Consider the following 15,941-nt stretch of genomic DNA (forward strand, 5'->3'; position numbering starts at 1 on the left):
GGCAAGCAATGTGGGACTTTGGAGAAGGGCTAAAATAAGTATTATTGCAATGAGGATGCTTTAACCCACTACTTTCTGGATTCCTGCTGTCCCCAGGGGCCTATAACCCAGATGATTTGAAGAGGGTGCTAAGAAGTCTCAGAGGCTTTGTGGTCCCTGCTCTGGTGTAAGCCCTCCCCCCGGTATGATTTGGGCACTATAAAATACAGGGAAAAATATATAGCAGCCATTTTCTGCATTTCTACAGTTTCTCCATTTCTTCTAACGATCAAAAGCTCTGTGGGAAGGCACACAGTGGAGTTATCAGTCTAAAATACTTAGGGAAAATTAGGGACCACATCTTGGTGTGGCTACAAACATACATAGATTATAATGTGATTTAGCAAGCACAGTTCTTCAGCAACTAGATTTCCCTTCCCACTACATGTCAAGAAAAGAGTTGATCAAAGACAGAAGCACCTAACCTTCAGATGTTTGCCAGAAATCACTAACAATCATACTAACTTTTTCACAGACAAGAAACTTACTTGCTCTGCACCATTTCCTACACGGCTGAAAAAAATTCTGGCCTTAGCATAGAATTTGTTAGGTTAAAAGGCATTAACCTCCTAAAAGCATAACCTCCTCCTTTTCCATTCAACAGCATAATTTCAAAGAGGTTGCGAACATTTGAACACAGCAGTTGAATGGTGTCAGTGAAAGAGGCCATACCTGTGTGCTATAGCAGGTTTGTGTCCTTCACCTTTGCACCAAGGGACGTCTTCATGAAGGTAGGACAAGCCACGCGCCATTGTTTCTGCAACATGGCAGAGCTCATTCCAGCTGATAATATTGCCCTTCAGGTAATCCGTCAGAGAACCCTGTGAAACAGGACATTGTATGTTCTTAATTGCAGACCCTGCTATGTGACAGATGTGCCAATTCATCAGTTTAGAAAATTATTTTAATGAGTGCTTGAGAAATTTGAACCTTGATTTAACAGGGAGAAGAAAAGGAAAAAGGAAGAAATAAACCCCAGAAGCATTCATTAGTCCTCAGCCTTTGACAGCACAGAAAGTATCTAGATGTCAAAAAGGAGTCTACTAATCTGCCAGGGAAGAGGAGGAAGGTAAGGAAGGAATAAAATCATCTCAAAATGCAGCAATTCATCTAACCTAAAAAAGGAGAAAGCCTTCCATGCAAGAAGATTATGCATCATATCAGCTGGTTGTGGCAATGATTGACTCAGTAGACCTTGGATTAAACAGAGGGATAACACTCCTGGCTCAACTCCGGATTTGTGCATGTTTGTTTTATTTCAAGTGTTAGTCACGTTTGATAACTAAAGCAATCCATGAAATGGGAGATGTGCCCCGAGCTTCAAAAGCAAACACAGAGCCCATCTGCAAGGGGTCAGTTGGGACTGCAATGGTCTGTGACACTCAACTCCCACATTAAGAGATGGTGACCACCACATACGTAAGCTGTGGCCTTTTCTGCCTGCCTCTCACCCCAAGTCCCACCTTTATTAATCCCATGTTTGTGTAGGGAAGCCTTGAAAGCTTAAGGGCCTTTGAAGGAGGAGGGCTGTAGCCCTTCTCTGCTACCACTGAGCCACGGCTCACCATGGAGAAACTGAACAGATTACAGTAGAGCTTCTGGGAGAATATTAGACATCAAATCCTGCTGTTTCACAGCCAGACACCTCTCTTCCCTCCCAGAATGTACATGCAATGATACCTTACCTTATCGTGAAAAGCTGTGATCAGCCAGAGCTCTGTCTCTAGGTTTGTCCCTCTTTTCTCTGCTGCGATAAACTGCAAAAGGTTTTCATGCTTCATGCCAGGAGTATTGAAAATCTCCCTCTCACTCTGCCAAGACTGCTTATCCTAAAGCAGGGAGAAATGCACCATCAAAGATCACGCTTCCCTTTAAAGCAAACAGCTCCTTCAGCTCAGCCAGAAGTGTTCAGAGTCCTCTTAATATCATCCTCCTATGTTCGGATGTGATGTATCCCTTCAAAATGAGGCTGTTTTCCTAAAGTGTAGATGCTGGAGAAAGACTGGAAATTGCTGTTCTCAGTCTCTCTTCTCCAAAATTATCCTCAACTCATACCCTACTGCACATGTGTGGGGAAGAATCCAAACTCAAGAAATTAGATTTGTCAAAATTTCCTAAAGATGCTTGCAAGAATAAAGCCAGTGCATATAGCACCCATATCTGCATTGTAGCTGTAATTGTTACGATTGCAAAATCTAATCTAGGCTCTATTGAATATTTACTAGTAGGTCACAGCTGGTTTGGACAGAAGATGTGCAAATCTCCTTTAGCAATACTATGACAACAAATACGGGCCAAAAAATTAACAAAGGAGATAGCACAGGATCACAAACATATTTCAGTCATTCTTCTTTCATTTGACTTTTGATTGCTTTACTCTTCCCATCTGCAATTCCTAGAGAGTGAAGTCAGGAGTGTTCAAAGGTTTCCTAAAGCACAAGACATGAGCTGACAGAAATGCTGCAGTGCAATTAGCTTTCACAGTGCAGGGGCTGTGCCTTTGTAAGATCTAAACTGTTTGCTAGGTTTGGGTCTGGATTTACAATCTACCCAGGCAATACACACAAAGCGAGGGCTTTGGGCTTTTGTGTGCATTTTGGGAACCACAGCAGCATGCTGCCTTGTTGGACTTTAACAACACAGACATTTGCAGTGAAGTTAAAACACCCTGTAGATTTCAAAATGTGTTTGGTTTTGCCCTTCTTGCAACAACTATTGCTACAGAAAGCTTTTGCTAATGAGATATGAGATAACATAGAGAAAACTGTAGGAAGGAAGGGTCCTTGAACTTTTTCCCCAGAAGAAGAGTCCAAATGCATCTTTGTTATTGTCTTAAAAACCATAACCTCCAAAGGCACTTAGGGCATCTTAGCACCGGTGAGGCAGCCCGGTGAGTGAGAACCTAATGTGATGCCCTTCTTACCTGAATAGGGAAGATTTTCACTGCTACATAGTCATTCATCAGCTGAGCCTTCCACACACAGCCAAAGCGTCCCCTCGCCTTGATCTCCAAGAGCTGCAGGGGCTTTAGGCCAACCAGGGGAGAAGGAGGTGGAGGACCTGGGTCCTGCATGAGAGAAGAACATTGTCACGAGCTGAAGCTGGACTGTAAAACAAAGAGAAGGGAGCTATGGGGAGACTGTGGATGGAAAAAAAAGACATAAAGAAGTGACATTTTATTTAATACAAATCACCTCCAAGTGTCATTTTGTGTGCTGAACTACCATCTGCCATCCTCTGGCAAAACCCAAATTCTCCTATGTTTTCAAAGCAAGAGCTATTTTGGGCTGTAAAACATTGATGACCTCAAGGCTACCTCCTGTCAAAAGTAAGAACTTTTTGATCTATGTGACCAAACAGCCAACTACACCTAAAACCTCCCATTGCTTTGCACTTCATTAGGCATTTTTCACATAACCCCTGCAATGGGCAGTAAACAGGTCTGTCAGCATCATAAAGATTGTATCTGTTTAAACTGTATTTATTCAGGAGAACAATGCAACCTCACAGGATGCGTGAGGTCGGAGTTCTGTCCTATCTGCTTTCAGATGAGAAAGGCTCACACTATGGGCTCTAACAGGCAGAGGAGGGAGGGAGGGGAAGGTAGCTGCTTGGCCCTTCAAAAGAAACCAGAATGCTCAGGGTACAGTAGAGCCAGCAAGGACCAGTTCCTGATGGCTCTGGGCCATGAAGACGACCTCCTACATGCATTCATTGATGGCTCATAAAAACTGAGCTTCAACAAGGAAAGCATCTCTCCTAGTCCCATAAAGCTGGTAGGAACTTTATCTTGTCCCTGATCTCTTTCTCTGCAAAGTTGGCTTAAATCAAGCAATGGGATTGAGAGTTTGGAGGGGAAGGATAGCCAACAAGCAGGGCTGTGTAACTCCATCCCTTAGTAACCTCGGACATGTTGATAACCCTATCTAAACCCATCAGCCCCAATAGGGAATGACTACCACAGAGGCCAACTACACCACCAACTTTAAAAACAGAGGGAAGTTAGGCCATCTAAGGAGAGTGAAGAAAAAGTGGACATGAACATATAGTGAGCAGCCTCCATGCATTTTGTAAGGTCCAAGTAAAGGGAAGCAACTCCCTCACCTCATTAATGTCGACATGCCCATAGGGAGGCTTGCGGTGACGATACATCCAGAAGGCCAAGAGGATGGCCACGGAGAGGACGGCAATGGGGAGCAGTGAGTACACCAGGATATTAAGCAGGGAGGGCGTTGGCGGCGGCGGTTCATATATGACTGTGAGAAAAGATCAGGGTAAATGTGCGAAAGGACCCTTCAGGCATGCAACAGCACTGTCAGCTACACACCCAGATGCAACCAAACCCTATCATTCCTTCTGCTCCAAAGTTGACAATGCTTAGTGGCATGACCCAGCACATCCAACAGCATTCATAAGACTCTGTAGTTTACTCTTTTCCATACGGCTTTCAGTAATGGAATTACAATGGTCCAAAACACACTGCGCAAGCCGAGCCTCCATCTGACCTTTATTTAAGATGGGTATTTTTTGCCAGGATACATAAAAGCAGAACATTTCCTCTTCTTAACCCTTCTGAATGTATTAAGTGAGCACGAAATCCCTTGCAGCATTGCTTTGCCTCTTACAGTGATTGACAAGATGTCAGTTTTTAGTAAAATGCTGCCGCAGCCACAATCAAATACACTATTCCCACAGTAGTTCTTGTTCCAAATTACATCAGTGCAGTTGAGACACAAACAATGGGAATACTAAATGGAGCCATGTTGCTATGTTGGAGACAGGGAAGGAAAAAATAGCAAGACTTGCCAAATTAAACAAAAAACTGTGAGAGAAAGAATATTTGCTACTAGGTTGCTACGTGTACATTAATAACAGGAGATAATAAAACATCTGTAAACAATTAAAACCTAACAGGAAAGCCCAGGAAAATCTGATAACGGTCTATTGGAACATCTCAGTAAATGTAGGTAGTTGACTGCAAAAGAAACCATCCTAAGGAAAAGATCCACCTGCTTTAATAATTTTACTGAATGATACTTTAGCAAGCATTAGCTAAAAGAATAATTTTTTCTATTAGCCTTTGAAGAAGGACCTGCTATTACTTTTCTTCCTTGAAGTATATCTACAACCTCTGAAAGCTGACATGCACACCTATTCCCTTTCAATCCTCAGATGAGCAAGACAGCAATCAAATGCTATCAAATCAAAAATCTCAGATGCTCAAGGTATGTGGAGACCTGAGACCTATGAAAATTAATGACAAAGGTGTCAAATACCTTGTTAAGAGTTTAAGTCTTGATCCATGCTGTATAAATCACTCTACCCACTTCCCCTAGTGTGTGGTTTTGTTTTGTAATATCCCACTGTGAATGTCCAGCATAAAGAAAACCTAATCTTTACTGATGGGATCCAAGGTGTTATTGCAACACCCTTCATTCACGGAGTGAAACTATTCTTAAAGATCCATAGCAGAAGGATTTCTGGCCTTTGTAGCCAAATGGTACTTTGTGTCCTGCTGGACGTACTTTTTTTTTCCCTCAACAACCAAAAACTCCACATCAAGAACCAACAAAGCCATCACAAACCGGGTCTAGAGGAAGAGACCCCAACTGCCCATCCACCCAGTCACTCACCTTCTGGACCGGTTACTTCAGGCAAATGGGTAAATTTCTCATTGCAATAGTTGCCCTCGCAGCAGCAGAAAAACACTTGGGGGTTTTCTTCTGTGGCTACACATTCCTGCCTGCATCAGGGACAGACAGACACGGCAATAAAGGGAAGACAGAAAACAACATCAGCCAACTCCTGCCTCTTGTCTTTGGGAGCTGACCTGCCCCGAATTGTCTTCTCCATGTGCCTTCTCCTGCTGCTGAGCTGCACAGATCAGCAGTCTCCACTTACAGAAAACAACTTCGCTATCCACTAGGGTACTTGAGTGCCAAGACCCTTGTAAAGACCATAAAGGAAACAAATGCTTCCATATGTACTGAAGGCATTAGATGGTGAGTAATAAATAACAGCCGCCACTGCTAACTGAATGAGAAGCAGAAAAATGATGGAGAGATGCCTCATTCCCTGAACAGTGTCTTTCTCGCAGCCCATATGTATGCTGGCAGGGCAGAGGAGTATTTGATCATGCAATTAAAGATTGTGCCATAAAGCACATAAGACAAGAGCTGAGCTAAGAATGCTCTCACAGACTTTGGCATCGCTAACTCTAGAAGGGCACCAGACAGCAGTACCAACAGTACAGCTGCAGCTTTTGTTTTTTTTTTTTTTTTTAAGGTTTAATTTTATAGTGCCATCTTCTTCAAAAAACTTATTCTGCACAAAAGCCTCTAAGAAAATCAGGTTGCGGTCTCATTTTTTGTATTTGCCTGTTAGCCTTCCCAGCACTGAGGTTTTCTTGTGCACTGCATAAGGCATTAGGGGACTTCTACAGATCTGACCAACTCCACTTCCACACATCCTCCCTCTCCCACACATCAATGCCAAGAGATGTGCAGTGACTTCATCAGTGATCTAGCAGTCATTTCTCTTTCTTAAATGCCTGCTTCCCTTCCCTGCCACCTTTTGCTACATTACCCTCTGCTTTCAGTTATTACAGTTGCAGAGCTGCTCTCTGCAGAGAACTGTATCAAACTATTTCCTGGAGCCCAGCTAAATTATATGCATAACTTCCTTCCTTCAACCACTTGGAGGAAGTAGCAAAACAATCATATGTGTTTGACATTATTGCTTATGAACCCATGCCAAGCCTCCCTTTCTGTGGTATCACTGACATACTGCCACAAGACAAACAGAAAGGCCTCTCTTCAATTGTAACACAGGGTAGTTTTCAATGCTTTATTCCTTTTGGAGGAAAAAAAAAGTGGCTATAGCTGAAATGTCTCCTGCAAGATCTCAGCTGGGAAGCACTTGGTTTGTTTTTAGGCTTTTATTTTTTCAAACTTCAAAGAAAAAAAAGAACCCACAAACAGTCATTTGACTTATTCAAATGAACAAAGATGTTTCAACAAGTTAAGCAATGTTTCCAGATGCTTTTTTGTGAAATCAGATAACAAGCCGTTTGGATTTAACAGCATCAGTACTGGAGTCTTCAATAGAAAACGCATCCTTTGCTAAATCTGTTGGTTAAAAAAATCAAGCTAATGAGTGAAAACAGCCTGCTCCACATCTGCAATTCATTATCCCTGTCTTTGAGTTGGTGTGCACTCAGGGCAGGCATCCAGGTACATATGACATGTTATACTTAGCAAATATTACAAATGAGACAGTGGGAGAGAATGACACATTTTTCTATGGCAGCGAGGACAGGTTTCGCAGCGGTTCATGTGCTCTTCAAGGCAAGATGAACACAACCTCTGTAGTGGGGCTGTGTAAACAAATGAAGAGCACAAGTGAATTTTTAAACACTACCTTTTTCCTATAACCTTAAATGTACACGTGCCATGTTCTTGTTTCCTTAAGATAGAGAACAGAGTAAGGAGGTATCGCCATCAACATCCCAGCCCTTGCACTCCTGAATTTTTCCCCTTCCAGCGGCAAAGAGGCAGTGCCAGAAAACGGAACATACTGCTTGTGTTTCAAGAGGAGCCGCAGCCTGGCAGAATAAGGACCATGCCCTGCATCCAGGGGATGCTTCTGTGCATATAGATACAGGTGCATCTCCTGAGGCTGTGCCAAGCTCGCCTTCCAAAGCTGCTGAAGACAGAGACAAAAAGGGCATCAGCACAGCACCACTGATCGATAAGTCATCTTTTTTAGCCATTTTTTGCTATCATGGGATGCAACACTACCTGCATGAAAGGCTGCTGAGGGCACTCAAGGGAAGGAAAAAAAAAACCTGCATTTAAACAGCCTTTATTTAATTAAAGCTAACCTTTATTTCACATGATGCTTTCAACACTTGTACTGTTTGTTAATTCTCAGAAGATCTTTTAGCTTTGCCCTGGAACTGTGGCTTTGAAGAATCAGGCTGCAGGATAATGGATGCTCAACCCCAGGGCTGCAAAAAGGCTGGTGAGGAGCCTTGGAAACTTTTTACTGTTGTAACAGAGCAACACATCATGACAAAGTTTAAGAACCACTACATCCCTGCACAGAGACACTCAGTGACAATACAAGTGGCACTGTATATGAGAGCAGGCACTGAAAAGAGAAGTCTGTTTACAGTAAACACTTCTGCTTGGAAGTAGGAAACTAGAGTGACCTTCTGTTCTCAGAAGGATTGGCATTAAGATGACTAATGGGCCAAGAAGGATTGATTTATCGGGAAAGAATAAAAATTTAACTATATATAGAGCTTGGCTACGCAAATGGCAAGGGAATAGGTGTGGTGGGAAAGTAACCCCGGTGCTAATAATAGAATGAAGATGAGGAACAACTCACAGTCAGGGTAAGCTAAGACAACAGGCAAAAAAGCAGAGATAATGTACAGTACCAAAGGGAGAAAATTTTCCAGCCATGGGGCAAATCTAGTCCCAGGTTAAGCCCCACAGCTTAACATATGATATCCTAAAAGTTTTGGAATGAGAAGCTACAAAGATGTGCAGATGGGAATTGCACAAAGGTGAGACCAGCCTATGCTGGTGTTGTATCTAAGGAAATCCTTGAATTTTATGTTCTGTTAACCCTTCTTGGAAGGGTTGGGTTTGGACTGGTTGGTCATTGGGTTTTTATAACAGAAACACTAGGTCTAGAGCTACTAAACACTGTCCTTTTAAACTGTGAAACTTCAGAGGGCTATTTTCTTTAGCCGTAACTCTGTTGCCCCATATAGAATTGCATCAAGGGAAGTAAGAAAACACTAGTTTATTTTCCTAGCTATTTAATGAGGATGGAGGCACCATACTACAAAGCCTCTCTCTTTTCAGCTCCATACAGGCAGTGACATAAACATTCATATTGCTTTGCTACCCCACTCCTTCTCCTGGTCAGTCTCTTAACTCAGCCAAAGAACAGTGAAACTTTTTTGCAACATCACAAATGCCAAATACCTCAACCTCTAATCACCCCCAGATACCCATGCTTTTCTAGAGAGCTCTAAATAATTCCAAGTTTTCTTTTGTATTGCCAAATGCTCTTGGAAGAACATATTGCTCTTCATTTGATGGTACAGGACAGGTTTTTCAACAAATGCTAGAATTGTCAAAGCTTTGCTAAGAAAAAACAAAGAAAACCCCCAAACACCTCACAAACCACAAAAACCAAACCGCAACCAAATACAAAAACAAACCTAAAACTGCCTTTTGTAGCGTTTTTTAGTTTCTATTTACAAAGTTAAGGCAGGTAAGTGACAATTTCAAGAGGTATGTTAGCAACAGAAGTAATTACCAGGCCAAGTCACCTGGACTTGCTTTCTTTTCCCCAATACAAAAATCATGAGCCTTTGCACTTAAAGGCACAATTAAACCTGTATGCAGAAAACACAGCTAGGCTATTACCTGTCATAACAGTTGAAGTCGTCTAACCAGCAGCCTTTCTTCACCAGCTCGATGGAGCCTGAGTTGTTTCTCCAAGAAGCATAGCAGTGGAGCCGCTTGTCCTTCTCTCCCTCACAGCGCTCCACACCACTCTGGTTGGTCTTCTCCAGCTCCCAGTTGGCATTGTAGTAAATGCATTCCCTTGTCTCAGCCTCCCCATGGCCTGGTCCTGAAGCAAAATTCAAACCCCAAGTTAGTTCAAGCAAAATCAGAAACCCATCCCAGGAGACCTATATCCACGTCACTATGCTTCAGGTGACTTACACATTTGCCTCCCTGGGAGCTACGCAGCTCATCGATGTGAGCTTCAGCATAGTATAGAGGGTTATTGCCCTCTGCTGGTGTGAGGTAGGGAGCAAAGAGGTTTGGTTTGCTTAGGGACACAACAGGAGCTCATGATGAAGCCAAGAGCCCAGCTGAGACACGCTCCCCTTAAGTCTCCTCTGGCCAGTGCTTCAACAACAGAATCCTAACAGTGGGATGTACAAGTGTCCTGGGGTTCAGCAGTAGCAGTCATTTTTCTCCTTCGTGGTAGCTAGCGCAGTGCTGTGTTTTGACTTCCAGCCTGGGAACAGTGCTGGTGATACCGATGTTTTTGGTTGTTGCTAAGTGATGTTTACCCTGACCAAGGACTTTGCGAGGCTCATGCTCTGCCAGGGAGGAGGGGAAGCCAGGAGGAAGCAGAGACGGGGCGCCTGACCCAGGCTAGCCAAAGAGGTATTCCATACCACAGCACGTCATGCCCGGGGTGGGGGGTAACTGGGAGTTATCGGGAAGGACACGGGCTTTGGGGTGGGACTCGTTTCTTGGCCGGTGGTATCGTATTCTCTTCCCTTGTTATTTTCTCTTATCATTGTTGTCGTTGGCGGTAGCGGTGGTGATTTGTGTTGTACATTGGTTGCTGGACTGTTCTTGTCTCAACCTGTAGGAGTTACACTCTTTCAATCCTCCTCCCCGTTCCTCCTAGAGCGGGATAGGGGAGAGCTCGGGGGTGGGGGGACGGACGGGGGGGGACAGGACACAGACAACCCTCAATTGCTCTCAGCCCAGTACCACTCATGGGGAGTGAGTGAACAAGCTGTCTGGCTAGGGTTTAAACCACAACAACAAGGCAACCCATACTCTGTATTTTCTATCCACAGAAACCCTGTTTAGGAAAGACAACCTCCCAGGGTGCTACTTAGCACTTGCTGGGATGTCACACAGTTGACTTCCCCTCCCTTTCCACCACTATTTTGGGAAACACCACCTAAAAATAAATGGATTCTTACATGGGCAGGATGTAACTGAGAATAGATAATACTCATCCTGCAGAGGAGATCCAGACCAGTGCCTATTCTTCACTTGGATCCCAGTTTAGGCTTATCTGGATGAGTCTCTATATGATAAATACCATGTTTTTAAGCTGTGGCTGACAGAACTCATGCTGCCTCTCCACCCAAGCAAGACTTTCAGCAAAAAGCAACTCTGTTCCCCAAATGGACACTGGAGCACCACAAACAAAGGAGCCTCCACAGCCTATGAGACTTTCCTCCTTTAGAACCTTGTACCAAAAGACTGAGGAGTTCCTACTGTTCAAAGTGAAAAAATTCCCCCATAGCCATGGTGGCACTGAAAGACAATTACAGACACAGCCATTAAAAAGGGAATCTTGTAAGGGAACACTGATATCTGCAGGGGGCCTGTTTTGTCCTAAGCCGCTCTACATTTGGAAATACTCTGTGGCATTTTGAGGATTAGTTTAAAATAAGGAGAATGAAACAAACACACAACATGTAAGCAGACAAACAGGTACCATGAAGCTCATGATTTCACAAATCTTGAGATACCCTCAGCTGTCTGTCTTTGAGATTACCCAACCTAAGGCAAGGTCAGTTCTGGTCATTATTTTGATGGATTGCAATCATGGAAACATAGGTATCCTGATAAAATGTGTTGACAACCAGGTAGAAAACACAAAAGGGTCCCATGGGATGGTGGAATGAAAGTGCTGCACTCATAAAATAGCCAGACCTTTGCAAAGTGCAGAACTAAGCTTCTGGCTAGAAAATTTTGCAGTGCTTTCATGATTCCATCATCCCCAAAGGCCGTGCAACCTTTAATGTTGAGATTAAGGCAGCCAGGGCCATGTCTGGACAATCTAAATGCAACCCAGCCTATGATTCCTACTCGATATGGCAAACCAGCCACTTCTGAAAGAACTCTATAAGGGGATGCAGCTCATTCTTCATAAGACACTGCGCAGCAAGTGGCCTACAGCCAGCAAATAAAACATCCAGCCTGGGCCCAGGCATCAGCTCCAGGCCCCAGGCATCAGCTCCAGGCCCCAGATACCTTCTGTAGCTTCATCATTTTCATTCCTGAACAACCATCTACTACTGAAGTGGGTACTTTCACAACACGCAGCTGGAGATCTCCAACTGAAGATCCAACATACCAAGTTTAAACAACTTGTCCCAAGGAAGCAGGATGCTGGGGAGAAACCTGACCTGCCTTTCCACAGCCTGCAACTCCTCAAGTTGCCAAGTCTCCAAGCTGTAACATGGTGGCAGGATTCACCTCAAATTTTGCAGTGCATGGAAAGCCCTTTATAGACAGCACTTGAGACAGAGACTGCATTTAAGCTACTCAACGTGGCCTGATCTGCTGTAAGGAATCAACCTTCTGCTTCCAATAGCCATCAAGCAAGGAGCGCAGATGACCTGGGATGCAGTGGAAGCAGAACTGTAAGAAGGTTGGAGAAAAATCAGTTTCTGCCAAAGCTAGGTGTGATGTATCTGACCCGATCCTGATACCAACACCTGCACTTCGCCTCAGGTAATTTTCATGTAACGGAACAAACTCATCAGACTAGGAAGACCTCTTTGCAAGTCGAAGAGGGCTTCAATCCTTCAATAACTCTTTTTTGAGAGGAATGTTTAATCTGCATTGTGGGAGAGACTGCAAGGGAGGAGGGGTATGAGAAAGTCATAAAGCTGACTTCTGAAACTGGAAATTATATTCAAATCACACACAAACAAGAGCTCGATTTCAGTATCACCTGCAGGTTTTATCGGCACTTGCAAAGCTCTGAGTTCACCTCTGACAAGTTGCTTACTGTAATAAAAACAACCTACCAATATCCCTCAACACAGAACAGTGTCAATATTGACACTCCTTGTTAAAGCCTTGATATTTGTTCTCTTGATACTTACACTATGCTTTGTTAGGGAAAATTAAGCATTTTTGCTAAGCACTGGTTAAATTAACAGAAAAGCAAAGGAGCATTGTCTTGTGTATGGGGAGGGAAATATCCTTTTATTTATAAAGGAATGAGTAAATATCTTTGCTTCATTGTAATACTTCACATGGCTTCCAGCTGATACCTGATAGCTAATACTAACAATTTCTGGTCCAGTCCTTGAAATGTATTTTGTAATATCATTTCCATCACCCCAAACCAAATCTTTCCTTTGTTCTAGATGGAAATTTCCTCTCCCTCCCCAATCCCATTTCCCACAAAGCAGGAAGCTTTCTGGGAAAATGAACCATTTGCCTGGGAAGCAGGCCCGACATCTAATCCTGGGTCAGCCACCTCTATTTGTAACCATGAGCAATATTGCGTAGCCTCTGCTTTCTCCACCTGCAACAATGGCCAATGCAATGCACAAAGCTGCAGTGAGGTTTGATGTTTCCACTATGGTTTGAAAAGGTAATGTTAAAAAGATGTGCAGCAGGAGCTGTATCAGCTCTGGGACCAGCAAACCGAGGCTGCTAAATCCTGTGCTGAGCCCAGGCTCCCTTCCCCCAAGACAGTTGTCTTTTCTGGAACAAGTTTCAGCTGAAGACTAAGTTCTGCTTGCAAACACACAGACCCAACTCTGCAAACAGCAACTGCGCCAGGAAAAAGGCCTTTCGCAGCTTTTTCCCTACCGTCAAAGTTTAGATGAGTTGAATAAAAGCACATATATAAAGTTTTGGATAACTAAATGCATGTGTGCTTCACTTAAAACAGCTCCTAAGGATGCTTGCATTGAGACACTTTAAAAACCTGTGTATTTGCTACCTGCTTTCACATCTCTTAAAAAGCCATTTGGTAAGGATCCTCATCCTGCTGGGTCCTCAGGACTGCAAGAAACCCTTCTGTTTGTGCCCAAGATGGCCCCAGCAGGAAGGGACAGGGCTCCAGGACAGGGTATTAATTTATCTGCTGCTTTAGCTCATCAAGAAACACTCACACCTTGCTCTGTACTGGATCACGTAGAGACGAAAGTTTTTCACTAACTGTTATATCTGAACTTGCTGCATTAAAACCCTCAGCTGAATGGAGGGAGGGGAATTGAAACAGGAGTTTATCCCTGTGAGGGAGGAAGGTGGGGTAGTGGTGACTAAGAGAAAGAAATCTGAGGTCTGCTTCTTGCATCTCCAGGAAGCCATGTAGTTTTTCCTGCCTTCTCTTCCCCTGGTACAATGGATAGTGCCCATTCCCCCAAGGCCACTGGAGGCCTGCAAGAAACACTGAGCTGGAGACTTCCACCAAGTGACACAGGTGCAAGAGGCACAGATCAACCATGTCCTACTTCTTATTTCAAACTTGCAAGAAAATCAGAGGGAACTGCCCCAAAATGGATGCAAAGAGAGCTTGTCTCCTTTCACTGGACACAGCTGATGCATCAGCACAAGTGTTGGGCTGGACTTCAGTGAGCTTCCCTCAATACCCAGCAACACAACCTGGCTCAAAGGAGGTGTTAAACCAAATTTGAGCCACTGAGGGAAGGGCAAAAAAAAACCCCAAAACTTTCCTGAAACAAAAGCCTTTAGGGGCAGTTACAAACCACAGCTTGAGATGGACTAAACAGGCTGTGTCCCCCCTTGTCCTGCCCTCCCCTCACCACAACGTTCGTGCTGTCTTCCTCATACCAGCACTGGTAGGTGGTAGGAAATCTCCTGACCTCCTTCATTCAATGGCACTCCCTGGTAAGGACATCCTGCTCATGTAGGGTAGAAAATAAACATTATCAAGGAACTACTTAGATTTTGGCAGAAGGTCAACAGGACTTGGGTGCAATGAGATATAAAACATTTGCTAAGCAAGTGTTTGAAGACTGCTGTCGGAACTTGGTTTAAGTCATTGGGCCTTTCTTCCCTCCTGCCTAAGCCTACTCTGCCAGCCACAAAGCAAAATCTGGGGGAAAAAAGCCTGTTTCCTACCCAGCAGAGACTCCCACGAGGTACAGACAGAGGTAGAAATGTGGTTGGACCTGCTGGCCCCTGCCACATGTATGCATTTTGCAAGGGAGATGTTTCCCCCAAGGCTGAGTGATTGCCTGCAGAAACTACTGCAGGCAGAACCACATCACTACATTGGCAGTGCTCTGCAGAAAATGCTGAGCAAGCAAACCAGGAGCATGCAAGTCCAGCAGGAGCATAGTATCTCCAGCAGCACTGGAGTTCTCGCCATGGAAATAGCCTCATGTCAGCAGCCAGGAAAAATGATGCACATTTTAATACCACAAACAGTCATTTAAGGAATAAAGTCTGAAGTCTGTTTTGGAATCAAAGTCTAAGGAAAGAAGAATTAGGCTTTGCAGGAACAGATGGGTTTCTGGTATCCCACTGTATCCACCCAATGCTTCAGGCTGATGCAGTGTGGCTGCTCCCAACACCTTTCTTCAGCAAAAGCCACACAAAAATACCTTTGTACAAAATACGACCAAGCCCAACTAACTCCCATCATGAAGGCAGAGGGAGACTACTCATCACCACCCACTTTGGGGTTCAAAATCTGTTTTACCTCTGTCCTGAGAAATCATTATACTGATTCCTTTAGGTCAATTTTCTGCTCCAAATAACTGAAGCATCACCAGGTTTTTGCCGAGCAAGACCCCCAGAACCTATTTGATGCACATAATGATAGGAAGAGCAGTCAAAACACTGTGCAGCATGGGAAGTCCTCTCTCCTCTACTTCGGAGTTGCAAGGCACAGAGTGATCTCATTAAAAAGGGTCCTCTTGAACTGAAGGACTTCAGCCTGCTGAAACATGGGACCTTGCCGCTGATCTGAGACTAAACTCTGCTCTCCTAATTTGGAGCTGCTGACAGATCACCGAGGCTGTGTCATTATCCAACAGCTGCTAAATTATAGCCAAGATCCAGTATAGCAACTCTGGGTCTAGGTGTTAGCAGTTGCTGGGCTCCTAACTCATAATTAGATACATAGGGAATATCTTCCCCAAGGCTGAAGGCTGCTATAAATCTCAGCTCTTTATCTCTGCCTGTCCCCTTTTTAAAACCTAAAATGAAAGTATATATGAAAAGATGGGATGTGTCAAAATAGTCTGCATAAACACCAAGTGATTTACCAGACAGTTTGTTTGCCTAACTGTCAAAACCACCGGGCTTATATATGAAACTGTGTATGCAACTGAAGTTATTTGC

At 43.9% G+C, this 15,941-nt stretch overlaps 1 protein-coding gene across 1 annotated transcript in view; it reads right to left on the reverse strand.

Moving 5' to 3' along the window:
* Nucleotides 1–15,941, reverse strand: part of ACVR2B (activin A receptor type 2B) — a 97,073-nt gene that overhangs the window by 10,817 nt on the left and 70,315 nt on the right. The window contains exons 2-7 of the mRNA XM_057398307.1: nt 9,486–9,693; nt 5,673–5,782; nt 4,144–4,295; nt 2,963–3,106; nt 1,725–1,868; nt 712–860 (exon numbers count right to left, since the gene is read on the reverse strand). Of these exons, the coding sequence (XP_057254290.1) occupies nt 712–860; nt 1,725–1,868; nt 2,963–3,106; nt 4,144–4,295; nt 5,673–5,782; nt 9,486–9,693 (907 nt within the window). The remainder of the gene's footprint in view (nt 1–711; nt 861–1,724; nt 1,869–2,962; nt 3,107–4,143; nt 4,296–5,672; nt 5,783–9,485; nt 9,694–15,941) is intronic.

The sequence above is a fragment of the Pezoporus wallicus genome, unplaced genomic scaffold (assembly GCF_028554395.1).
Source record: "Pezoporus wallicus isolate ANWC-B61680 ecotype Strahan unplaced genomic scaffold, APGP_CSIRO_Pwel_v1 contig_7237, whole genome shotgun sequence".
Taxonomy (NCBI): Eukaryota; Metazoa; Chordata; class Aves; order Psittaciformes; family Psittacidae; genus Pezoporus; species Pezoporus wallicus.